The sequence below is a fragment of the Panthera onca genome, chromosome A1 (genome assembly GCF_046562875.1).
Source record: "Panthera onca isolate mPanOnc1 chromosome A1, mPanOnc1 haplotype 2, whole genome shotgun sequence".
In the NCBI taxonomy this organism is placed as follows: Eukaryota; Metazoa; Chordata; class Mammalia; order Carnivora; family Felidae; genus Panthera; species Panthera onca.
Window position 1 is genome coordinate 239883502 of NC_138339.1, and position 27607 is coordinate 239911108.

Below are 27607 nucleotides of genomic sequence, written 5' to 3' on the forward strand. Positions count from 1 at the left end.
CTAAACATAAAAGTGGAAAGAAGATGGGGTGCCTGTGTGGCTCAGTCAGCTAAGCCCCCGGCTTCGGCTCAGGTCATGATCTCACGGTTCATCGTTTCAAGCTCCACATCGGGCTCTATGCTGACAGCTCAGAGCCTGGAGCCTGCTTTGGATTCTGTGTCTGCCTCTCTGTCTGTCCCTCCCCTGCTTGCACTCTGTCTCTCTCTCTCTCTCAACAACAAATAAACATAAAAAAATTAAAAAAACAAAGTGGAAAGAAGAGTGGCAAAACAACAGATGTGACAATAACCCCCAAAAAGGGCAGAATAGAAAAAAACTAGGAAGAATTCCATTATAAACTCAGGGTACAAGACAGATAGATTTTATCAGCAGGGATGTTGAAAACTGGCCTCCTAGTGAGTACCATTATAAAAGGAATGAACAGCAGTTTAAGAGTACATATTCCAAGTGTATCTGAGGAAGAAAAAAATTAGTTCCAACTGTACTATATTTTGAATCTCTAATCTCGACTCTGAAGAATGATACATGCTTAAAACTATGGTACTTTGAATAGACACCCCTAAGTTATAACTACTTTATGCAAAATCCATCAAAACAAGTGGTCCTTCCCAGCTTCCTATAATACTCTAACTTACTGCTAAGTCCCAACCCAAGCTGTAACCAAAATCTAATTTGAGTATTACCTCAGCCATATACAGACTTGGGTGGGGGGGGGGGGGTGGGGAGGACAAGAAATTACCTATCTTTTAGAAAATCACTGCTTCATGAGAACATGTGTTCCAAGTACTTTTGGTACATGAACTAAAATATCCAGTGGGGTTTATTTAAATACTATAATGGTGAATGCTTTATAAAGTACCTGCTTCTAGTACTGACAGGTCATGGATTCTCAATTATGGTGTATCTTGATGTGATACAAAATTTATATTCAGTATCATATATAAATGACTCAGCGCTTAAATACAATTAACGTATTAACAGTGTCTCATTTAGCATCCATCGTAAGAGACCTTTACTTTTCCACCACAACGGATTTACAATGTACTAGATCAAGTACTAGTGTACTCCATCAAAAGGAGAAACAAAAGTGAACAGAAGAGAAAAAAATTACAGAAATATGAACTGTCATATAATAAAGTAACTGTTTAAACAAAAGTAGCATAAAGTTCTAAATTCTCCAGTGAATGAAATTTTCTAGTTCTGTGACACTGCAGGTTAGAAAAGAGAGACTGTCTTCACAGTAAATCAAATTTTTGTATAAAAGACTGCAATGGTAAAAGGTAAAATGTTAGTATTCACACTCACTCTTTAATCCCTTTGGCTCTTTACGACCTTTTTCTTCCTTGTCCAAATCCTGCCTTTTCTGGTATTTTTCTTTGGGTTCATTTTTTTTAATCTCTTTCTCCTAAAAGAGACATATGTAAGATCCAAAACAAGGACAGAGAAGGAACTGATACTATATATCTGAAAATTGGAAAACGCAGGTTCCTGGCATCAGTGACTGTCTTTTGGGTGCTATGGCACATGACCACGGATTATTATATCCTTTTGAATGTCAACTGCTTCTTCAATCAAGATTATCCCTCAACTCTGATGATTTATAAAAATATCAAATTCAAAACTCAACACCTCACTCTTATTTTTTTTTAATTATTAAAAATAAAGAAAATTCCAAAAAATCTTCCTACACTCCTACTAACCAAACATGACTATTTTTATTTCTCCACATTCTCCCCTCTGATCATTGTAAATTTGCATAATTTTGTGGTTTAAAGTTCATTTTCCTTTATTTACATCTCATAGATATTTTTACATGACTGGTTTCATATTTACAACTTTCCTCACTGTAACATTTTTAGAACCTTTTCTATTTTTGCTACATTGACCTCATAATTAGTATTTCCATGGATAGGTAATAGTCCCAAAGCTGATACAGCAATATTTTCCTAATCATTTCCCTCACGGAAATGGTATGGTAGACAGACTGGTATGAGTTTTACTGAGGCTAACACTGCCATAAGTATCTTTGTATACCTAGCTTTTTCTTCCTTTAAAATGACTGCCTTAAGATAAATCCACAAACACAGAATAATGGATGGAAAAAAAAAAGATCTTTTTCATAGCCCATGAACTGTATATATGTATACCTTAATAATGTGGAAAATATTTCCATTTTGAAAAGCCATATGAAAATAATTTTTATAATAATGGGATAAACTCCTATCAAACATATTTTTGTAAGATTAAAAAAAATTCATCATGTTAGTGCTTATTATTTAAGTAAAAAAGTAGTATATTTTTAAGACAATAGGAAAAATACCAAGTAAGGTGTGAAAAGCTGAGCTGATGAAGCTTATTTTCAGTTTTACTACACAATGTGACACATCATCTGAGTAGCCCTGAAAAAATCCTTGTTTTGTTCACAAATTAGTCCTCAATTTTCTAGTCGTAGTCTAAAAGAAAGCAAATTTTAAGACTAAGAGATCAGTGTGGGAGGTCCAAAAGCTGGATGATCTTCATCATTTATAACTACTTATTCTAATCACACATTAAGGAACTCCCTAACCACAGAAAAACTATTCTTATGGTTGGTTACACCGTTTCCACTTTGTTTTTGTAAAGTTTCTTGAACACTCAAAAGAGTGCCAGCTTGACAGGAGCATTTCTGTACTCTGTAAGATTTTTACTGCCCTTCAACTGATCCCCCCAAGTACTTACCTCCCCAGCTGAGTCAGTAGACCTGAGGCCTCTCTCTTCCACACCTGCTCTTGAACTCTTCTGTGTCTGGGCAGGTGCAGGTATCAGCTTATCTAACTCTGTGGTGCTTCTGCCTCTGTCCTGACTCCTTTGCTTCTTATGTATAGGTTTCTTCTCTAGGAAAAGGTTCCTGTTTTCTAGTGTTTTGCTCTCTCTGAGTTCCTCAGTCTTTCTCAGTTTTTTCCTTTTTCTCTTTGCTTTGACATCAGCATCTTCATCGGCACTCACGGAGCCATCTGGCTGTTTATCAAAAACATCCTGAATTGCATCTTGCCCTGCTTTGTCTTTTGCACTTTTAATCTTCTGTTTCTCTTCTCTGTTGTCAGAATGAAAATCTTCATTGTCATCTTCTTGAGAAGGGGAGTCATTAAGTACACTTGATTCAGATTCCAACTGAGATTCAACACATTTCTCTTTTTTTGTTTTTCTGTTTTCTTTGGAATCTTCTCTTATTTTAGCCTTGAAATCTCTTCCTTCACCCTTTTTAACTTTCTTTAATTCCTTAGTTTCTTTTGTGTCCTCTTTTTTGGGCTTTTTGGATTCCTTTATTTCTTCTTTGGCTTCCGAAATTCTTTTCTTTGTCCTTAGATCAAAAACTAAACTTTCAGAAGAGCTCTCCAGGTCTGGTTTGGATTTATCTTTTAGTTTCCCAGTCTTTGCTTTTTTCTTTTTCAGATCGTCTGGGCTTTTCTCTTCTCTATGCCTCAATTTTTTCTTTTTCTTCTTTGGAGAAGTATCTTCTTTTGTCTCACTTTGCTGATCACTATCAGAATTTGCCTCAAATATGTCATTATTTAAGGACAGTTTCTATAAGATATAAAAAAGACTTAAATACTCATTAACATAGTAACTGGAAAAGTAGTACGAATGAAATCTAGTAGTAATTTTTTTTCCCAAGTTTCTCAACTTCTTAAAATTATTAATTGAAGTTGTATATTACTTATGTCTCTGATTTAGCAAATAGGTCTTGGTTGTGATACTGAGCATCATTTTAAAATGAAAGCAGATAAACACAGTGAAAAAAACGTTAGTGCCACTGAAGGTCCTAAACTAAAGCAGAAGTGAGTAATAACAGCCTTATGAATGGTATGTTTTACATGATCTGAAGTTCAAATTTTCCAAAAACACCAAAAAAGTTATCTGTACAGAATTGGCTGTCAAAAAAGTAGTTATCAATCCAAAAGCAAAGTTTTTTTAAGACTGAATCCTAGGTGTCCTTAAATTTGCTGTTATATTTCACAGTTACATACGGAATAAGCAAGACTGTACACAAATCTTACTTCCCCAACTGATTTGATTTGTGTTGTATAATCTGAAATACCTCCTGTGGAAAATAAAGTTTCCTATTCTAAAAAAACAAAACAAACAAAAACCCTAAATAAACAAACAAAACCACACCTTAAAAATATAATATGTATAGGGGCGCCTGGGTGGCTCAGTCAGTTTAGCGTCCGGCTTCAGCTCAGGTCATGATCTTGTGGTGTGTGAGTTTGACCCCCGCGTCAGGCTCTGTGCTGACAGCTCAAAGCCTGGAGCCTGCTTCAGATTCTGTGTCTCCCTCTCTCTCTGGCCCTCCCCTGTTCACACTCTGTCTCTCAATAATAAATAAATGTTAAAAAATAAAATAAAAAAGATTTATTATATGTATAGACACAAAAACACTATGTAAACACTATGCAGTATTTTCAGCTCCCATTTCCCCAAATTCTTTTCTTCTAAATGACTTGGGGGTAGAAAGGGAGGGAAAAGATAGGTACATTTACAAAATGTTTTCCCTACAGTGTGTAAGAAATGAATGCCACTAAGGTTACAGAGACAGTGAGAATATGGTGGAATTGGCGTAAGTTTTTCAATTTCCCAGAAGCACTTCACAAAAAGACAAGACTAGGGTGCCTGGCTGTCTCAGTCAGTAGAACATGTGACTCTTTTTTTTTTTAAAGAATTTTTTAAAATGTCTATTTCTGAGAGAGGGGGAAGGGGCTGAGAGAGAAGGGGACAGAGGATTCAAAGCAGGCTCTGCACTGATATAGGACTCAAACTCACGAGCTGTGAGATCATGATCTGAGCCACCCAGGAACCCCTGCAAGTATTTTTTTAAAATGTGGTTGAAACTCAAATTGTAGGGAAAAAAGGTCAACATTCAGTCCTTAAAATAAAGACTTCAACTAGGTAAGAATCTATTTCTTGTGAAAATTTTTCACCATATAGTTCTAAGTTTGAGAACCTCTGCCAATATGCTAAAAAAAAATAATTTCTAATGGAAAAGAAAAAAAGCAAAAGCAAGTTGAGAAAGAGTTGGTTCAATTTATAAAATAGAAGCTTGGAATGAAATTTACATGGGAAAGAAAAATGGGAAAGTCTATAAGATTCATAAATAAAGCCAATTATTTGTGGAAAAAGAGGACCAAGGATAAAACAATGGACAAATTCACAGAAGAAAACCCTTACCCTAACTTTTGCATCTGTTTTAATATTATCCCACTCTAGCCCACCATCAAATCTTTTTCCAAACTGATTACAGAACTTTAACTTATCTAAGCTCCTCTGATCTCTTTATCCTTACTATCAGAAAAAGCTTACTAAAAAGCAATAAAGTAGCTAAAAACTAAAGTGGGAATAGAAGAGAAAAACAAAAGACCTGGATAATCAGCTCTGTGCATAATCTGTAATAGATTAAAATTTACAGCTTTATAAAATGATCTAAGATTTATTTTATTTTAATTAGCATAAAAATCAGACATAAGAAATGTGTTAATAATGCAGACAAAATATAAAGTATGCACTGTATAGTAGTTAACATGAATAGTACAGAATATATTCTTAAGGTACATAAAAACAAGATGCTCAAATCATGGACAAATAAAGTTCTGACATGTTTTTAACCCCGCACTTTCACCTTACTGTTGACTGGAAGGAAAATATTAATCAACACGTACAAACTATACTTGTTCATCAAAGGTGATCATAGGTTGACGACAGAAAGAAGAGTCTGGCAAAAATCAATATAAGCATTCTATGAGAATCAAGTGGCTATACAGAATTTATAATAGGAATACTATATATTTTATTGCCATTTGTAAATTTTTACTGCACATTCCTTATACCAGTAAAATTTGTAATAAGTTTATTATACTAAAAAAAGAAATATGAACTAACATTTGATACCTGAATATCCTTCTTGACTGGCTTAGCTTTGTTCTCCACAACTTTCTTCCTAAATTCGAGAAGAACTTCTTTACAGTCCTCAAGATGAATCTCAGGCTCCCAAGTATCATCATCTGATGTGTACCCTTTCCATCGAACTTTGTAAAGGATTTTACCCTGTTACAGAATTAAAAACAGGCAAATAAAGGACATTAAATTTGATAATATAAGTGATTAAATTTCCAAAAACATAAAACCCTGAGAATGCATGAATGAACTTGAAATGGAGATTAACATCATCATAAAGTATGTTTATCTCTTGAAGCAAGTGGGTTTAAGAAAAAACAGTGCCACACCAGGGACGCCTGGGTGGTTCAGTTGGTTAAGCGTCCAACTTTGACCTAGGTCATGATCTCGCCATTCCTGAGTTTGGGCCCCGTGTCAGGCTCTGTGCTGACAGCTCAGAGCCTGGATTCTGCTTTGGATTCTGTGTCTCCCTCTCTCTCTGCTCCTCCCCCACACACACTGTCTCTCTCTCTCTCTCTCAAAAATAAATAAATGTTAAAGAAATTAAAAAAAAAAGAATGAAAAAACAGTGCCACACCAAAACTAAAAATAAACAAATGGGACTATATCAAACTAAAAAGCTTCTACACTACAAAGGAAACCACTAATAAAATGAAAAAGCAACCTACTGAATCGGAAAATATTTGCAAATCACATGTCTGATAAAGGGTTAATATCCAAAATATATACAGAACTCAAACAACTCAATAACAAAAAACCCTCAAACAATCTGATTAAAAATTGGGCAGCAGATCTTTCCAAAGAAGACATATAGATGGCTAAGGGGGGGGGGGGGGGTGTGTGGAGTACAGATGGCCAACAAATACATGAAAAGATGCTCAACACCACTAATCATTAGAGAAATGCAAATCAAAAACACCATGAGATCTCATTATAAAAAAGAAATAACAAGTATTAGGAAGGATGAGGAAAAAAGGAACCCCCCTATGCAATGTTGGTGAGAATAGCCGCCATGCAAAAACAGTATAAAGGTTCCTCAAAAAATTTAAAAAACACAAACTACCATATGACCTAGCAATTCCATTTCTGGGTATTTATCTGAAGAAAACAAAAACGCTAACTTAAAAAGATATATGTACCCCCATGTCCACTGCAGCATCACTTCAACAGCCAAAAAGTGGAAATAGCCCAAGTGTCCTCAACAGATGAATGAAGAAAATGTGGTGCATGTGTGTGTGTGTGTGTGTGTGTGTGTGTGTATACACACACTTATGTATACGCACATGTGTGCGCGCGTGCGCGCGCGCACACACACACACACAAATGGAATATTATTCGGCCATAAAAAAAGAATGGAATCTTGCGCCTGGCAACATGTCTGGACTTCAAGGACATTATACTAAATAAAATAAGTCAGACAGAGAAAGACAAAACTGCATAATCTCACTTATGTATGGAAGGTAACAAAACAAAATGAAAACCCAAGCTCACAGATAAAGACAACAGACGAGGTTGCCAGAGGCAGGGGTTAAGAGTAGAAGATACAGATGAAGGGGGCAAAAGGCACTTCCAGTCATAAAACAAGTCATGGGGATGTAATGTGCAGCATGGTGACCATAGTTAATACTGTACTACATACTTAAAAGTTGCTAAGAAAGCAGATCTTAAAAGTTCTCATCGTAAGAAAACGTTTGTAACTATGTAAGGTAACAGATGTTAACTAGACTGTGATGATTTTGCAGGGCATAAAAATATTGGATCATTATGTTGTACACCTGAAACTAACACTAATACTACTGGTATATGTCAATTATACCTCAATTTTTAAAAATTAAAATACATAAACAGCATTACTGATCTACTTTTCATAAATTGAAGACTGAGGTCCTTCTCTGATTATATAAGCAACGTGTAATCTTTGAAAATCAATAAAAAGCAGGAAAAAACCCAAAAACCACCCATAGAGTATTGATAACGATTTGACCTATTTCCCACTCTTTACATTTACAAACGTATTTACAAATATGTAATTATAACTACGTATTAAACACATATTGCTTAGAACACTAAGTGTATCATTTAGATACTTATCTAATACTATGATTTTACTTTCTTTTTTCACTTAGATATGGAACACTTCTTGTTTTAATATTTTTCAAAAGCATGATTTTTACTGATTGTTTTAAATACAATAAAAAATACAAAAAAACCTCTCCCTTTGGAAACCAAAGGTTGTTTTGTTTCCAATTTCTTTTTAAATAAAGCTGTTACATGCTTGTGCATCTCTCATCAGGTTGCTAGAATGAAGTCCCCAAAGACAGATCAATTGGGTCAAATAATAAAGCCATTTAAACACTGTTGAGGGGTACCTGGGTGGCTCAGTTGGTTGAGCCTGCAACTTTGGCTCAGGTCATGATCTTGCAGTTTGTGGGTTTGAGCCTTATGTCAGACTCTGTGCTGACAGCTCAGAGCCTGGAGCCTGCTTCAGATTCTGTGTCTCCCTCTCTCTCTGCCCTACCCCCATTCACATTGTCTCTCTCTCCCAAAAATAAATAAACATTAAAAAAAAATTTTTTTAACACTGTTAAAACACACTGCCAGAAAAAAATATTTCTAGAAAAGATGTTCCAATTTACATTTCCACAAGATAAAAGAGCTCATCTCTGTGTATCTCTGCAAACTATAGCAGGGCCTATCTCCTATTTTAGTTTGGTCATTCTGTGAGCTAAGAATGGTTTTTACATTTTTAAATGGTTGAAAACAAAAGAATAATTACATACAAATCAAGTGCTTTACAATCTGTCATGCATGGCCTAAATCTTGGCATTTATTAGCTCATTTAATCTTTACAACAACACTGTGAAGTACTATTACTCATTTTATAGAGGAGGAAACTGAAGCTTCTAGAAAAAGTAACTAGTAAAGATTACACAGCTAAAAAGTAATTCGGCTGAAATTAACACCCAACGGCACTTAACCAGCTTCTGCATATGAAAAGTTATCCAACTCTGTGAGGATAGTATGTATAAGTATCCAAAGGTGGATGCAGTTAACATATCCTAGTGAGGTCCTAAGAGAGAAGATCACTGTCTTTGAGAGAAGGAAGGATTTTTAGGATAATGAGGTCATGCCTTCCCCATGAACATTAACTTTAAAAGCTAATTTTGCCTCTCAACCTACAAAGTATAATATTTACTATATGGCAATTTACCAAAGTCTGCTGACTTCAGCTTTATGATCACTTACATAATTATTATTAACCCATTCACATTTTTTCTTTCAAGAATTACCTGCAATATGCCCACTTTAACCACTGTTATTTAACACTGTACCATAAGTTCTAGCCAGAGCAATTAGATAAAAAGATGTAAAAGGCATTCATTCAAGTTAGAAAGGAAGAAATACAACTACATTCACTCTATATAGAAACTCCCAAAGAATCACAAGAAAATGACTAGATCTAATGAATGAATTCAGCTTGAAGAGTACAAGAATAACACACAATCATCAGCTGTGTTTCTATACACATGTAATGCACAGTCCAAAAAGGGAATTGTTTTTGCCTTCAATTTTTATTTTAATTCCAGTTAGTAAACATACAGTGTAATATTAGTTTCAGGTATACAATACAGTAGTTCAACACTTCCATAATCACCCTGTGTTCATCATGACAAGGGCATTCCTTAATGCCCCTCACCTATTTAACCCGTCCCCCCACCTACCACCTCTCTGGTAACCTTCAGTTTGTTCTCTATAATTGTCTGTTTCTTGATTTGTCTCAGTCTCTCTCTTTTTGCCCTTTGCTTGTTTGCTTTGTTTCTTAAATTCCACACGAACGAAATCATACGGTATTTGACTCTGACTTATTTCACTTAGCATCATCCTCTCTAGCTCCATCTATGTCATTACAAATGGCAAGATCTCATTCTTTTCGATGGGTGAATAATATGCCATTGTATATATATATATATATATATATATATATCACATTTTTATTCATTCATCAATCAATGGACACCTGGGCTGCTTCCATTCTTGATTATTATATCCAATGCTGCTATAAACACAGGGTGCATGTATCCCTTTGAATTAGTGTTCTTGTACTCTTAGGATAAACACCCTGTAGTATACTAGACCATAAGGTAGTTCTATTTTTAACTTTTTGAGGAACCTCCATACCGTCTTCCATGGTGGTCACACCAGTTTACATTCCCGATAACAACACAAGAGGGTTCCTTTTTCTCTACATCCTCGCCAACACCTGTTGTTTCTTGGGTTATTGATTTTAGCCATTCTGATAGATGTAAGGTGATATCTCATTGTAGTTTGGATTTTCATTTCCCTGATGATAAGTGATGACGGGCATCTTTTCATGTGTCTGTGGCTATCTGTATATCTTCTTTGCAAAAATGTCTGTTCGTGTCTTCTGTTTATTTCTTAACTGGATTGTTTTTGGGTGTTGAGTTTTAGAAGTTCTTTATATATTTTGGATAGTAACCCTTTATTAGATATGTCATTTGCAAATATCTTCTCCCATTCTGTAGGTTACCTTTTAGTTTTGTTGATTGTTCCTTCACTGTGCAGAAGCTTTTTATTTTGATGTAGTCCCAATAGTTTTTTGCTTTTGTTTCCCTTGCCTTAGGGGATAGATCTAGAAAAAAGTTGCTATGGCCGATGTCAGAGAAATTACTACCTGTGCTCTCTTCTAAGATTTTTATGGTTTCAGGTATCACATTTAGGTCTTCAATTCATTTTGATCTTTTTTTTTCCTGTATGGTGTAAGAAAGTGTTCCAGTTTTCCTCTCCCCCGCCCCGCCCCCCCCATTTTCCCATTTGTTGAAGAGACTGTCCTTTTCCCAATGGATATTCTTTCCTGCTTTGTCAAAGATTAATTGACCATGTAACAGTTAAGAGACTGTCCTTTTCCCATTGGAGGTTCTTTCCTGCTTTGTCAAAGATTAATCACCATATAATTGTAGGTTTACTTCTGGGTTTTCTATTCCATTGATCTATGTGTCTATTTTTGTCCCAGTACCATACTGCTGACTACTACAGCTTTGTAATATAACTTGAAGTCCAGAATTGTGAGGCCTTTAGCCTTGCTTTTTTTCGTCCTTTTTTTCCCCCCAAGACTCCTTTGGTTATTTGGGGTCTTCTATGGTTCCATACAAACTTTAGGATTTTCTGTCCTAGGTTCCATGAAAAATGCTATTGGTATTTTGACAGAGATTACATTAAATGTGTAGACTGCTTTGGGTAGTACAGACATTTTAACAATATTTATTCTTCCAATCTATGAGCAGGAATGTCTTTCCACTTCTTTGTGTCGTCTTCAATTTCTTTCATCAGAGTTTTATAGTTTTCAGAGTACAGGTCTTTCACCTCTTTGGTTAGGTTTATTCCAAGGAATTTTATCATTTTTGGTGCAACTGTAAATGGGATCATTTTCTTAATTTCTCTTTCTGCCACTTCATTACTGGTGTACAGAAATGCAACAGATTTCTGTACATTGATTTTGTATCCTGTGACTTTACCAAATTCGTTTATCAGTTCTAGCAGTTTTTTGGTGGAGTCTTCGGGGGTTTTCTGTATAGAATATCATGTTATCTGCAAATAGTGAAAATTTTACTACTTCCTTACCAATTTGGATGGCTTTCATTTCTTTTTATTGTCTGATTGCTGTGGCTAGGACTTCCAGTACTATGTTGAATAAAAGTGGTGAGAGTGGACATCCTTGTCTTATTCATGACCTTAGGAAGAAGCTCTGTTTTTCCCCATTAAGGATAATGTTAGTTGTGGGTTTTCCAAATATGGCCTTTATCATATTGAAGTATGTTCCCTCTAAACCTACTTTGTTGAGGGTTTTTATCATGAACAGATGTTATACTTTGTCAAATGCTTTTTCTACATCTATTAAAATGATCCTATAGGTTCTTTTTTTTTTTAAGTTTATTTTGAGAGAGAGTATGCATGCATGTGCAAGGGGGAGAGAGAGGGGGGGAGAGACAGAGAGACAGAGAGAGAGAGAAAGAATCTCAAGCAGGCTCCATGCTGTCTGCACAGACAGTTTTGTGGGGCTTCATCCCACAAATCATGAGATTATGACCTGAGCTGAAATCAAGAGTCAGATGCTCAACTGACTGAGTCACCTGGATGCCCCATTATCCTTTCTCTTACTGAAGTGATGTACCATGTTGATTGATTTGCAAATACGGAACAACCCTTGCAACCCAGGAATAAATCCCACTTGACCACAGTGAATGATTTTTTTAATGTATTGTTAGATCTGGTTTCCTAGTATTTTGTTGAGAATTTTTGTATCTGTGTTCATCAGGGATATAGGCCTGTAGTTCTCTTTTTTAGTGGTGTCTATCTGGTTTTGGGATCAGGGTAATGCTGGCCTCACAGAATGAATTTGGAGGTTTTCCTTCCTTTTTAATTTTGTGGAATAGTTTTGAGAAGAATAGGTATTAACTCCTCTTTAAATGCTTAGTAGAATTTTCCTATGAAGCCACCAGGTCCTAGACTTTCGTTTGTTGGGAAATTTTTAATAGTAACTCAATTTCTTTGCTGGCTATTGGACTGTTCAAATTTCTATTTCTTTCTGTTTTAGTGGTTTATATGTTTCTAGGAATTTATCCATTTTTTTCTAGGGTGTCCATTTTGTTGGCATACAGTTTTTCATAATATTCGCTTATGATTATTTATATTACTATCATGTTAGTTGTTACTTCTCTGATCTCATTTGTGATTTTTATTTCAGTCCTTTCTCTTTTTTTCTTGATATCTCTGGCTAGAAGTTTATCAATTTTACTTTTTCCAAAGAACCAGCTCCTCGTTTTATTGATCTGTTCTTTTGGGTTTTACTTTTTAGTTTCTGTATCATTTATTTCTGCTCTAATCTTTATCATTTCCTTCCTGCTGTTTTTTTTTTTCTTCTTTCTTTCTTTTTTGTTATTCTTCTAGCTTCTTTAGACGTAAGGTTAAATTGTTTATTTGAGATTTTTCTTGCTTCTTGAGGTAGGCCCATATTGCTATAAACTTCCCTCTTAGGACTACTTTTGCATCATCCCAGAGGTTTTGGACTGTTATGTTTCAATTTTCATTTGTTTCCATGTACTTTTTAATTTTTTTTTTTTTTTTTATTTCCTGGTTCACCTATTCATTGTTTAGTAGTATGTTACTTAACCTCCATGTATTTGTAGTCTTTCTAGATTTTTTCTTCTGGCTGACTTCCAGTTTCATAGTGTTGTGGTCAAAAAGATTCATGGTATAACTTCGATCTTGAATTTGTTGAGCCTGGTTTTGTGAGCTGATGTGATCTATTCTGGAGAATGTTCTGTGTGCACTTGAAAAGAATGTGTGTTCTGTTCTTTTAGGATGGAATATTCTGAAATTATCTGTTAAATCCATCTGATCCAGTGTGTCAATCAAAGCCATTGTTTCCTTGTTGATTTTCTGTTTAGATGATCTACTGATGTATGTGGGATGTTAAAGTCCGCTACGATTACTGTATTATTATTGGTTCGTTCCTTTATGTTTGTTACTGTTTTATGTATGGGCGCTTCCAAGCTGGGTGCATAAATATTTACAACTGTTGTATCTTCTTGTTGAATTGTCCCATTATATAGTGTCTTTGTTTCTTGTTACAGTCTTTATTCCCGAGTCTATTTTTTCCAACCTAAGTATCATTACTCCAGCTTTCTCTTGATATCCCCTTGCATGACAGATGTTTCCTCATTCCCTCACTTCCAATCTGCAGATGTCTTTAGGTTTAAAACAAGTCTCTTGTAGGCAACATATAGATGACTCTTGGTCTTTTATCTATTCTGTCATCCCATGTCTTTTGATTGGAGTGTTTGGTCTATTTACATTCAAAGTAACTATTGGTAAATATGTATTTATTGACATTTTATTGCTAATTTTGTGGTTGTTTCTGAAGATTTTCTCTGATCTTTTCTTTCTTTCATGTTTTGTTGATTTTCTTCACTGATATATTTAGATTTCTTTCTCTTTTGTATGTTTATTAGTGGTTTTTGACATGGTTCCCATTAGATTTGTATATAACCTCTTTTACATATAGCAGTCTATATTAAATTGATGGTCATTTAAGTTTGAGCTCATTTTCTCTCCTCTACTCCCCACATTGTAGGTTAAGTATATATTAGTATATCTTACATCCTTTCTTTTGTGTATGAGTTCCTTGACTGATTTTTTATAGAAATATTCATTTTTACTGTATTTCATACCTCTATACTGTCACTTTTGGTCTATCTTTTCAAAGAGTCCTCTTTAACAGTTCTTTCAGGGCTGGTTTAGTGATTATTTATTTATTTATTTATTTATTGCCCAGGAAACTCTCCTTCTATTCTGAATGATACCCTTGCTGGACAGGGTATTCTTGGCTGCAGATTTTTCCCATTCACCACAATGAATACATCATGCCACTCCCTACCAGCTTGCCAAGTTTCTGCTGAAAAATCTCCCACTAGCCTTATGGGCTTTCCTTTGTAAGTTACTGACTTGTGTGTTGCTGCTTTAAAAATTTTTTCTTTATCACTGTATTTTGCAAATTTAATTATAGTATGTCTTGGCATGAATCTGCTTTGTTGATTTTGATGGAAGTCCTCTGTGCCTCCTGGATATGGATATCGGTTTCTTTTCCCAGATTAGGGAAGTTTTCAGCTTTTATTTCATTAAATAAAATCTCTGCCCCCTTTTCTCTCCCTTCTTCTTCTGAGACTCCTATAACATTAATATTGATTGATGGTGTCACTGAGTTCCCTAAGCTATTCTTTTTTTTTTTTTTTTTTTTTTTGTCTTTACCTATTTTTGAGAGAGAGAGAGAGACAGAGACAGAGTGTGAGCGAGGGAGGAACAGAAAGAGAGGGAGACACAGAATCTGAAACAGGCTCCAGGCTCCGAGCTCCCAGTACAGAGCCCAATGTGGGGCTCAAACTCACAAACTGCAAGATCATGACCTGACCCAAAGTCGGACGCTTAACTGACTGAGCCACCCAGGTGCTCCATTAAGCTGTTCTTTCTTAAATTTAATTTTATTATGTTTTTAGAGAGAGATTGTAAACAGGGGAGAATAGCAGAAGGAGAGAGAGAATCCATGGTCAGCACAGAGCCCAATGTGGGGCTTGATACCACAATCCTGGGATCATGATCTGAGCCAAAATCGAGTCAGATACTCAACCACATGAGCCACACAGGAGCCTCCCTAAGTCTATTCTTGTTTTGTGTAATTCTCCTTCTGTCTTTTGTTCAACTTAGTTACTTTCCATTACGGTCTTCTAGGTCATGAATTTGTTTCTCTGCTTCTTCCATACTGCTATTCATTTCATCAAGTGTGTTTCTCACTTGTTTATTTAAGCCCTTTATCTTTGCTATGTTATTCCTTATCTCTGTGTTAAGGGTATCACTCATGTCTTCTACTCTTTTCTCAAGTCAAGTGAGTATACTTATGATCACTGCTTTAAATTCTCTATTAGGCATGTCATATATGTTTTGCTTAGATCTCTGACCATAGCCTTGTCCTGTTTTTTTCATTTTGGATAAATTTCTATGTCCTCATTTTGTCTGCCTCTCTGTTTCTGTTAAGAAGGTCAGCAATTTTATATATACAATGAAATACTACTTGGCAATGAGAAAGAATGAAATCTGGCTATTTGTAGCAACATGGATGGAACTGGAGAGTATTATGCTAAGTGAAATAAGTCAGTCAGAGAAAGACAGATACCATATATTTTCACTCATATGTGGATCCTGAGAAACTTAAGAGAAGACCATGGGGGAGAGGAAGAGGGGAAAAAAAGTTAGAGAGAGGTAAGAAGGAAAACCATAAGAGACTCAAATACTGAGAACAAACTGACGGTTGATGGGGGGTCGGGGAGAGGGGAAAGCGGGTGATGGGCATTGAGGAGGGCACCTGTTGGGATGAGCACTGGGTGTTATAAGGAAACCAATTTGACAATAAATTATATTATATATATACATACATACATACATACACACACACACACACACACACACACACACACACACAAAAGAAAGTCAGCTATGCCTTCTACTCTTGAAAGTAGTAACTTTATGAAGAGGATGTCCTGGTGTGCCCTGCAGTGCAGTGTCCCCTGTTCACCAGAACCTGGCACTTAGAGAGTATCGTATGTTGCTTATACTTGGCTGTTGTATCTTAGTCACATTTCCTTTCAGTGCAATTGTCTGCACTGACTCTCTACCTTTGTGGGCTGTGCCCACTCTCTGGTGTTAGTGGGACCCAGGCAAGACAGCTCTGAGGGGGGCATGCCCATCAGGGAGCTTGGGAGCAGGATGACGTTGTTAGCAAATTTTGGGTTGGACCACTAGTCCAATGCTGGATTCCTTGAAGTGCTATAGCAGCTGGGAGCTGTGCATGGAGGTGGCAGGGGCTAAAAGGCTGGCATGGTGCATGATGATAGCTGGGTATGGGTGGGCCTGGTGCACGAGAGTGGGTGGGAGCATGTGGCTGGGTGCAATATGCTGGGTATTGGAGTGAGCGTGCGTGGCTTTAACAAAATTCATCCTGAGTCCAGGACCAAGGTTAGCAGGCCTGGAGCGGGCGAGTTCTCAGGAGAAATCATGGGCATGGCATACTGCTAGCACATTAGGTAGCAAGTGTTTGTGCAGCTCTGCCTCCTATAGGTGGCTCTGAGTTTATGCTGGTGGGAGTAGAGAAGAAAACAGCACCTGCCAGCTCCTTTGTTTTCAAAGAAGTCCCCCAACATGGTCCAAAATCAGTATGAACAGATCTGTCTCCTCTATGCCCCCAGTGTTGTATGCATGCTGTTTTTATGTTGCCTCTCCACAAAAGTTGCTGTCTCTTATTTAAGGGTGGCCACCTAGCTATCACTCACCCTAGTGGCCAGTGCAGTGCCGAGTCAGGTGACTTTTAAAGTTCCAGGTTCCAAGCCCCACTGGTTTTATAAACTCACAGAACTCGGCTCCTCTGGTTTTTAATGTTATGGGGATTAGTTTCCCCCGTGTGAGGTCCCTGGTGTGAGGGCCCCTTTCTCTGCTCTCTCCATGCAATGCGGCTCCCTCTCTCCTGCAGGCAGCCTCCCTCTGCCTTTTTGACCTTCCTAACCTTTCAGATGCAGCTTCTTCTCTATATTTAGTTGTGGAATTTCTTCCACCAGTCTTCAGATTGCTCTCCAGTTTACTAACTCGGATGTAGACGTTATCTAGTTGTAAATATGGGATGGGGTGAGCTCTGGGTCCTCCTACTCCACCACCTTCCCAAACTCCTCCCAAAAAGGAAATTAAGAAAACAATTCCATTTATAATAGCACCTAAAAGAATAAAACACTTAGGAATAAATTTAACCAACAAGGTAAGAAGACTTACAAACTTACTACGAAGCTGCAGTGATCAAAACAGTATGGTACTGGCATCAGGACAGACACAGAAAAATCCAAGAATGAACCCATACATCTATGGCCTATTGATTTCTAAAAAAAATTTTTTTAATGTTTATTTATTTTTGAGAGAGACAGAGACAGAGCTTGAGCGGGGGAGGGGCAGAGAGAGAGAGAGAGGGAGACATAGAATCCGAAGCAGACTCCAGGTTCTGAGCTGTCAGCACAGAGCCCAATGCGGGGCTCAAACCCACAGACGGTGAGATCATCACCTGAGCCAAAGTCGGACGCCCAACCAACTGAGCCGCCCAGGCTCCCTGGCCTATTGATTTTTGATAAGGGTGTCAAGTCCAATATGGAAACAAATTGTGCTGAAACAACTGGATTTCCCCCCCCAAAAAGGAAGCTGGACCCTACCTCATACCATATACAAAAATTCACTCAAAATGAATCAGACCTAAATTTAAGAAATGAAACCATAAAATTTTTAAAAGAAAACACAGGGGTAAATCTTCAGGACCTTGGATTTGACAATGCATTCTTGAATTTAACTCCAAAAACAAAAACAAAAATAGGTGAGAGGAGTTCATCAAAATTAAAAACTTTTGTGCATCAAAGGACATTATCAACATAGTGAAAAGGCAACCTATAGAACCGAAGAAAATATTTACAAGTCGCATCTGATAAAGGATTAATATCCACAATATGTAAACAATTCCTATAATTCAAAAATAAGACAAACAAAAAACTAAGAAACGAAACAGAAAAATAAGGCAAACAACGCACTTAAAAAGGGGAAAGGACTTGACCAAACATTTTTCTAAACAAGATATACAAATGGCCAATAAGCATATGAAAAGATGCTTATCACCATTAGTCCTTAGGGAAATGCAAATAAAACCCATGAGACACTATTTCACAGCAGTTACTAGATGGGTATATTAAAAGAAGCAAAAACATGTAAAACAAATGTGTGTGAGAATGGGGAGAAATTAGAACCTTCTGACATTAGTGGTAGGAGTGTTACAGCTGCTGTGTGTTACAGCTGCTGTGGAAAACAGTTGGCAATTCTTCAAAAAGTTAAACAGAATTACCTTATGGCCCGATAATTCCACTGCTGGGTATATACCCAAAAGAACTGAAAACAGGAATTCAAACAAGTATTCATTCAACCATGTCCAGTAGTGTACGGTCCACAACAGCCAAAAAATGGAAATAACCCAAGTGTCCTTCAACAGATAAATGGATAAACAAAACGTGGTATACACATACAATGAAACATTATGCAATCTTAAAAGCGAAGGAAATTCCGACACATTCTATAAGATGGATGAACCCTGAAAATACTATGGTCGGTGAAATAAGCCAGAAACAGAAGGACAAATATTGCATGGTTCCACTTACATTAAGCACCTGAATTAGCAGATTCACCGAGACAGAAAGTAGAATGGTGGATACCAGGGGTTCAGGGGAGGAGGATTATTGTTTAACAGGGACAGTTTCATTTGGAAAGATGAAAAAGTTCTAGAGATGGACAGTGGTGATGGCTGCATATCTACCCAAATGTACTTAACGACTCTTCTGTCTCTATGCATTTGCCCTTAAAAACATTAAGATGGCAAATTTTAAGATACATAAATAGAGAAACATGTATGTGAAACTACAATAAACAAGACTTAAAAATTACCTATTGTCGTTTGCCCATTTTCTCACTCATTTATAATAATTTTTCTTTTTAATGTTTTATGGCTATCAAATCTTTATCATACATTGGGGTGCCTGGGTGGGTCAGTTGGGTAAGGGTCTGACTCTTGATTTCAGCTCAGGTTATGATCTCACGGGTTCGTGAGTTTGAATACTGTTTGTGGTTTCAGCTGTCAGTGGAGAGCCTGCTTCAGATCCTCTGTCTCCTTCTCTTTCTGCCCCTCCCCCGTTCATGCTCACTCTCTCAAAAATAAGTAAACATTAAAAAAAGTCTTTATCACATATATTCCAAATTTTTGCTCCTCCAGATTTCTGGTTTATCTTTTCTGCTCAATATCCAATCTCACTGAGAAGCAAGAAAAGATGAAATAGTTTTCCACTTGACCTGCAGAGCACTATTCTATCTTACACTTAACACCTGCCTGATGTTATTCACACAACCACCGAGGCAATAAACTTTCCAAACCAAAGGCCAAGTGCTGGTCCCTCTCCTTTTACCCTTCAACATACCTACACTGCCTTTCAATCATTCTGCCACCTGTAGAAAGACCAACATCGGTCTTGGATTGGAAACTAGTAGAATTGAAAACTAAGAAATAATGGGAAAAAAGTGCAACTTAACTTTTAAAGATAAGCCTCATAATCTTAAAATAATAACTAAGTCTAAACTGATAGTTTGATGGGTCAGTTACATAACAGGATGAAGGGACCGATGCTTGTGCCCCATTATTTTTATGTGTACATAGAAACAGTAGTATCTGCTACTCAATGTAGCTTTTAAACCCTTATTTACCTTCAAATGGGACAGAAAAAAATGTATATAAATAGAGGAAAATGACAAAATCAGTATTAACAACTGGGGGATATGCACGAAGGTATATGTGAGGATGCATATAATTCTTACAACTTTTCTGATGACTAAAAAAAAAAAAAAAAAAAAAAAAAAAACAGTAAAAAAAACTAGTAAACATTTACTTCTACATTGAACACAGTTATAAATTTAGTGCCAGCTGTCAATTAAGCTCAACCTGGTCAATGAGAGTAAGTGCATGAACAACCATTCTCAAGTATTAAGTAGCACATCTCAATTCTAGCTCCAGATTTCATTTGTTAATAACTGTTATTGATCTTTATTTCAGCAGTTTTGTTTCATTCGTTCATTGAACAAATATTTATTGAAAGTCACTATATGTTAGGAACTTTGAGTCTTAGAGATACAACAGTATAGAAAACAGATTAAATCCATGAACTAGATGTTCCTTTACAGAAATCCCGTAGATCCAAATATTGCCCAGGGCTTTGCCATATATTAAATTTCATGATAAATTTATCTTCAAAATGCCAGAAACAGTCTATTTTCTTTTTTTTTTAATTTATTTTTTAATATATGAAATTTACTGTCAAATTGGTTTCCATACAACGCCCAGTGCTCATCCCAAAAGGTGCCCTCCTCAATGCCCATCACCCACCCGAAACAGCCTATTTTCTTGGTAGCCAAGTTTTCTTTTAGCTTACTCAGTGAGCCAAACCAAAAAGGCAGAAGACAGTCCTCCTATCCTCCAAAAGTGCATACATTAGATAATTAGTTAAAATTTTTTTAGAAAAAGTCTCAAGGCCAATGGGTCCCAGGGTATTACAAGCATGAAATGTTAAAAAAAAAAAAAAAAAAAAAAAAAGTGCAACTGTAATTAAGCATTTCAATGGATTCCAAATGTGTTAATATTAGAAGTAAAAATATCTAGTCTGTTTTAGTGTTGCTTTAATGCCGACAAGGAACACGTCATAAAAAATGTTACAATAATCAATAATATTAGGAATATGAAACTGAGAACAGCTCATGCATGTAAATTATTCTCAAATTAGTTTCCCATATTTCTAGCTTCAACTTCCTAAGTAATGGCTTCCTTACTTGCTGGCAACAATATTATAGATTTTAAATAACCCAATTAATCAAGCAAATATTCAATGTTAAACAATATATAGATATATGTCAGTTAAAATTAAAATTTTTTTAAGCACATGGAATATTAGTAATACTCTCAAATGTTTAGAAATTAAGCAATGTATTTACACATAAGTTATAGCTATTGGAAAATATTTTTACCTGAATGAAAACATAGTACAAACATAATTTATGAGTTGCACCTAAACTAAGATCAGAGGATAATTTATAGTACTAAAGGCATATAATTTGAAAAAAAACAAAGGCTGAAAAACAGTTAGCTATGTATCCACCTCAAGATGTTAGAGAGGAGCCTGGGTGGCTTAGTCGGTTAAGCATCTGACTCATGGTTTGGGCTCAGGTCATGATCTCAGTTTGTGGGTTCAGGCCCCACATTGGGCTCTGCACTGACAGCATGGAGCCTGCTTGGGATTCTCTCCCTCTCCCTCTCCCTCTCTCTCTCACTGCCCCTCCCCTGCTCACAGTCTCTTTCTCAAAATAAATAAGTAAACTTAAAAGAGAAAAATTATGTGATCACCTTGACAGATGCAGAAAAAAAATTTTAATGAAATTCAACACCCATTCATAAAATTATTTAGTAACTAAAGATAGAAGGGAATTTCTTTAACCAACTGAGGGCACATATGCGTAAATTAAATGTGTTTCTGTATATGAGCAACAAACACAATGGAATTTTTAAAAAGACTATTATTGCATCAAAAATATCAAATATACCTAAAAATATATTAAAAAAAAATTTTTTTAATGTTTATTTATTTTTGAGAGAGAGAGTGAGACACAGCATGAGCAGGGGAGGGCCAGAGAGAGAGGGAGACACAGAATCTGAAGCAGGTTCCAGGCTCTGAGGTGTCAGCACAGAGCCCGATGTGGGGCTCAAACTCACGGACCACGAGATCATGACCTGAGCTGAAGTTGGATGCTTAACCGACTGAGCCACCCAGGTGTCCCTACCTAAAAACATATTTAATAAAAGATGTTTAAGACCTCAACACAGAAAACTATAAGACATTACTGAAAGAAATTAAACTGATCCTAAATTTATCCACAGATTCAATGCAGATTCCAATAAAAATCCCAAGTTTTTATGTAAGGAAATTGGCAAGTTGATTCTAAAATCTATAAAGCATTGTTAGAGGAAAAATAAGAAAGATCTGCTCAATGAAACATGACCCCCACATTACACTATGCACAAAATCAATTCTAAGTGAAGTGTTAAACATAAAATCTGAAAGGGAAAACAAAAGAGCACCTAGAAAAAAAATTATAGAGAATATCTAGGGTAGAGAAAGATTTCTCAAACCAAACATAAAAAGCACTCAACATCACGACAAAGTTTCCTTACATTAACTATATAAACTGTTCATCAAAAGATAGCAGGGAAAGAGATCTGCTCACATCACCAACAAAAGGTTTGAATCAAAATACGTATCAACAAATCAATAAAGACAGACAACCCAGTAGAAAGAGATTTCATAAAAGGATAACTAAATCTCCATTAAGTATATGAAAAGATGCTCAATGATTTCAACACTGATTACTAATGTAGGATCAGAAAAATACAAATTAAAAGTAGGAAATACCACCATGAATCCATCAGAACTGGCTAGAAATAAAAAGTCTGACCATATCAAGTGCTGATAGGATGCAAAACAAAAGGGAATCTCATAAACCATTAGTAACAGTGTAAATTGGTACAGCCGCTTTCAAAAATAGTTTCCACTGAACGTTGAAGATACCTGTGTCCCTTAAGTCTGAACAATTCCATTTAGTGTTTATAACCAAGGGAAACATGTACACAATGTATCAGGAGACATGTTCATCACAGAAGCATTATTCCTAACAGCCAAAACCTGGAAACAACCCAAATGCCCCTTAACAGTAGGAGAAAAGATAGGCTGGAATATATACACGCACCCGAATAATGTGCAGCAGTGAAAATGAAATAAAATACAGCTCCACACAACATGGATTAAATCTCACAAAGATACTGTTGAGGGAAAGACCCAGACACACAAAATAAATATTGTGAGATTCCATTTAAATGAAAGAAAAAGGGGCACCTGGGTGGCTCAGCTGGTTCAGTGTCTGACTACTGATTTCGGCTCAGGTCGTGATCTCACAGTTGGTGAGTTCGAGCACCGCACTGGGCTCCACGTGCTGACAGTGCAGAAGCTGCTTGGGATTCTCTCTCTCTCTCTCTCTCTCTCTCTCTCTCCCCCCCTCCAGCACACACTCTCTCTCAAAATAAATAAACTAATAAATCAATAAATAAATGAAAAGAAAGTATGAAAAGAAAGAAAGAAGGAAAGAAAGAAAGAGAGAGAGACAGGAAGAAAAAAACAGGTAAAATGACACTCAAGTGTCAAGGAATGCATCCTTAGATGGAAAAATTACGAAGCAAAGCACGAAACCTATTATCATATAATAATTCAGGACAATGATTCTGGGTGAGGATGGGGGTACTGATCGAAAAGGGGATTCAAAAGAGGTTTTTAGGGATGGCACTCTAATACTTCCTCATTTGGGTGGAGGTTACACAGGTGTTGGCTTTGTGATAATTCACTAAATTGTATAACTAAAGTATTTACTTATACACTACAAAATCAAATCAAATGCCCATAAACTGGCACTAAAAAAATGCCAGTTTTTTATTATGTAAAAATGACTCCAATTCAAAATTGAAGGTAAAACCCAAGAGTTGTCAGATTCATTTAATTCTTCTGAAAACATACAAAAAATTAGTTAGCAATAAACTGAAAGAATATATAAACGCCAATATATAAATTTATATATAAATTTAGCATTGATGCTGTTCCTCCAAGCCAACCCTCATCATAATGATGGTCTTAGTCTATCTATCAGGATAGCACAGTCTGGTGGCTTACGAACAACAGAAATACCATAGACGACAAGATTATAAGAAGGCCAAACAAACTGCTACCAGGACCCTTTGGTTTTTCAACTGGCTGGCTCACTCAGCAGTACTTCTAAAGTAACTGCCACAGTCCTGTTCTGCTGAGTTAATACTTTTCATCTTACAAATCACTCACTTGCAAGAGCATCTAAAAATACAAGGCCCTGAAAACTAGAATTCTCACCCAATTGTACCCTTAATGTCTTAAACACTTAAGCTTCTTAGTTTCATCCACTTTTGACTAGAATATGAGACTTTGGGTATAGTGCCTACAATTCTTTGGGACCAGATATATTAAATACTGTATGAACTTAACTATATTGGAATTAAAATAAAATACATTAAAAAATATTACACCAAATAGGTGAATCACCTTAATTCTAAAGCTTTTACTCTCCTAACCAAATATTTTTCTAAATATCTTTTTTTTAATGTTTATTTAATTGGTTTAAGGTGGGGGGAGGGGCAGAGAGAGAGAGAGAGAGAGAGAGAGGGAGAGAGAGAATCCAGAGCTGGCTCTCCACTGTCAGTGCAGAGCCCTACATAGGGCTCAGGAAACAGGAGATGACAACCTGAACTGAAATCAAGAGTCGGATGCTTAACCAACTGAGCCACCCAGGTGCCCGGATTTTTCTAAATATCTTATATGTGCCAAGCACTTGTATTAAATGAAGGTGATACAAAAACAGTTTAAGACTGGCTCTATTCTCTTGGGGCATCTGGGTGGCTCAGTTGGTTAAGCATCCGACTTCAGCTCAGATCATAATCTTGTGGTTTGTGGGTTCGAACCCTGCGACAGGCGCTGTGCTGACAGCTCAGAGCCTGGAGCCTGCTTCAGATTCTGTGTCTCCCTGTCTCTCTGCTCCTCCCCTGTTCACGCTCTCTCTCTCTCAAAATAAATGAACATTAAAAAATTTTTAAAAAGACCGGCTCTACTCTCATCAAGGCGCTTTTGTAATATATTTGGGAAAACTATACAAAACAAAGTTCCTACGTTTACTGTATTGCAACTAACAGTAATATTAATGGCATTAGACTTCAATTATTTATCCTCAATAGCCAGAACTTTTCAGTGTAAGCAACCGTGTACGCTACAATTCATCTCTATGTCCTCAGAACTTAACACTGCACCTAGCACAAAATATGTGATTTAAAAAAAAAAAAAAAAAGTTTGCTGAATGAATGGACAAAAAAATTAACACAAAGTAGCACGTGACAAATAGAAAATAACAGACAATAAAAAGAACATACCGATCCGACTACCATATGGGACCTTTGGTCATCTCCCACTTACCTACTGAAACAAATCAGTTATTAGTTTCCTTATTGTGCATCCTTCCACCCTCTCTCCTTCACCCCAGCCTGCAGTCCATGATTCATTCACTCATTCAATATGTGACATACACAAAGCACTTACTGCACCACAGGCAGTGGATTGAGTACCAGTGATACAAAAAGTAATAATAACCGTGTTTCCTGTATTAAAGGAGCCTAAACCTAGCAGGAGAGGCAGACATACATAAAGATTGGTGCTTTAAGTGCTAAAACAGAGGTCTAAACAAAGTGTTACGAGGGCGCAAATGAAGAAGCACCTCACTCTGCAGGGACCAGGGTCAAAACAGGATTTCACAGACAAACTGACTCCGGGAGAGAGAGGAAGACCTGAGAGACTGAGGAGAAAGACAACAGTAAGCGCCAAGTGTGATCAAGAATTTCACGTATTACTGTGTGGCTGCAATCACATAATATGCAAGAAGAGAGGAAAGACAATGGTCAGGTTTTGGCGACCTTTAAATGCCACCTCCTGGACGCGATTCTGAGCACGAGAAGGTCTGAACGATCTGAGAGCGGAAAATCGATCACGGCCTTGGAAAACACTGAAACGACGGCGTGGACAACGGACCATGAGAAGCGGCACGATGTCAGCGCCACTCCTCTCCAGCACCGAGCAGTGGCCCCAATCAGCTACCTCAACGCCGATGACCGTGACAAATCCTTCACCGACGGTCGGCCCCCTCGATACTCACACACCGCACCCTACACTGCTTCCTCTCTTCTGGCCACACAACCCTTCCAAACTTCTTGCCACGTACCCTCACCGCCACAGACAGCCCAAGAGTCCGTCCAGGATCGTCAGCGCAGGGCTCCCAACGTGCGCGCGCTTGCGTCGGCTCTGGATGTCACGTTCCTTTCCCCCGCCTACGTCGTGGGTCTGCACAAGCTTTTCCACCTTGTGAATTCGGGGAGGGCTTCGCGTTTCCGCGCGGCAACCCTCTACACAACTCCCACCGCTCCCCGCTTCTGCACTTCAAGCCCTGCACGCCCAGCCTCGCCTCCCCCGGCGCCCACGTACCCCCTCCGTCTTCATGTCCAGTATCTTTTCCACCTCGAACACATCCTCCCCGTCCTCCTCGCTGTCTCCAACGGCCTCCGCTCCTTTCGTGGCTGCGTCCTTCTCTTGGCCCACTGCTCCAACACCTTCTCCTTCGGCTTCAGGAGACTCACCATTGCTGTCGGCACCTGAAACAGCTGCGGTCACGCTCGCCTCCTCCGCAACCGCCGCAGCCGCCGCCGCCATAATAGGAGCCTAGCAAACCGCCGAAGACGAGCGGCTGCGACACACACCCTGGCGGTTCCTCGCGCTCCGCACTCGGCTGCAATCCACTCGGGCAGCGTGACGCGACTGAGAGGGAAACCCGCCAATGGCGGGCTCGGGACCCTGGAGCGGCAGGCGCTTAAGCCAATCAGATGGAGGCGGGCGCGCCGGGGCCCCGCGGAGCCTACGGGAAGCGGGTGGGCGGGCGGAGGGGCGCTCCGGCGGAAGGGCGGGGCGGCTCGGGCCGTGAGAGACGAGCGCGCCGGGCACCTCTGGCGCAGGCGAGGGGTACCGGGGGGCTGCTTGGGAGCCCCTGAGGGGAGGGGTGGGAACGGCTCGGGGGAGGGGCTTGTCAGGGCGCGTGAGGAGAAACGACGGAGGCTGACGGGGTACCTCGGGAGGGGGGGCTCCGGCGTGGAGCTGGAGCGGGCGGCGGAGGCGGGCTCCCCGGTGCTTCCCGGGTCGGGAAGGGGTGGCCGGGGAACACCGGAGCGCGGGAGCTCGCCCTGGAAGAGAAGCTGAGGCGCTCAAGGTTGGGGGTGAACGCCGCGTGGGGCCTCCTCCCTCGTCCAGAGCGCGCAAGGGCCCGCCCTGGGCCTTCTAGGAAAAACAGCGCCCCCTCCCGCCCAGACCTGAGCGGGCCGGAACGCGATGCCGGGCCTTTCGTGCCTGTGTAACTTTGATTTCGTTTAACGCATGTGAACGAGCCAATCAAACATAATTCAGAGTTGTATGGTATTAAGTATTGTTTAAAGATAGGAAAAAAATTTTGTTTAATGTTTATTTATTTTTGAGACAATGCGAGAGACTGAGTGCAAGCTGTGGGGGGGCGGGCAGACAGAGGGAGACACGGAATCCAAATCGGGCTCCAGGCTCTGAGCTATCAGCACAGAGCTGGGGAGGGACTTGGCTCACAAACCGTGAGATCATGAGCCGACGTCTGACGCTTAACCGACTGAGCCACTCAGGCGCCCCGGAAAAAAAATTTTAAGTAACTGGCCAAAAAACATTTGTTTTCCAAGTTCTAGAGATTTTTTTCCCCATTGAAAACATCGACGTGATAAAGTATTTTGTCCCCCTTATGAATGATTGACAAAGATACT

The 27607-nt window shown here is 38.2% G+C and overlaps 1 protein-coding gene across 4 annotated transcripts in view; it reads right to left on the minus strand.

Moving 5' to 3' along the window:
* Nucleotides 1-26585, minus strand: part of MPHOSPH8 (M-phase phosphoprotein 8) — a 53648-nt gene extending 27063 nt beyond the window's left edge. The window contains exons 1-4 of one of the 4 annotated variants that reach the window (XM_060637610.3): nt 26262-26585; nt 5914-6078; nt 2719-3564; nt 1306-1405 (exon numbers count right to left, since the gene is read on the minus strand). In XM_060637610.3, coding sequence (XP_060493593.1) covers nt 1306-1405; nt 2719-3564; nt 5914-6078; nt 26262-26486 — 1336 coding nt within the window. In that variant the 5' untranslated portion in view covers nt 26487-26585. The remainder of the gene's footprint in view (nt 1-1305; nt 1406-2718; nt 3565-5913; nt 6079-26261) is intronic. The other 3 variants (XM_060637609.3, XM_060637608.3, XM_060637611.3) reach the window with 3 other exon arrangements.
* Between the last annotated feature and the right edge of the window lie 1022 nt (nt 26586-27607).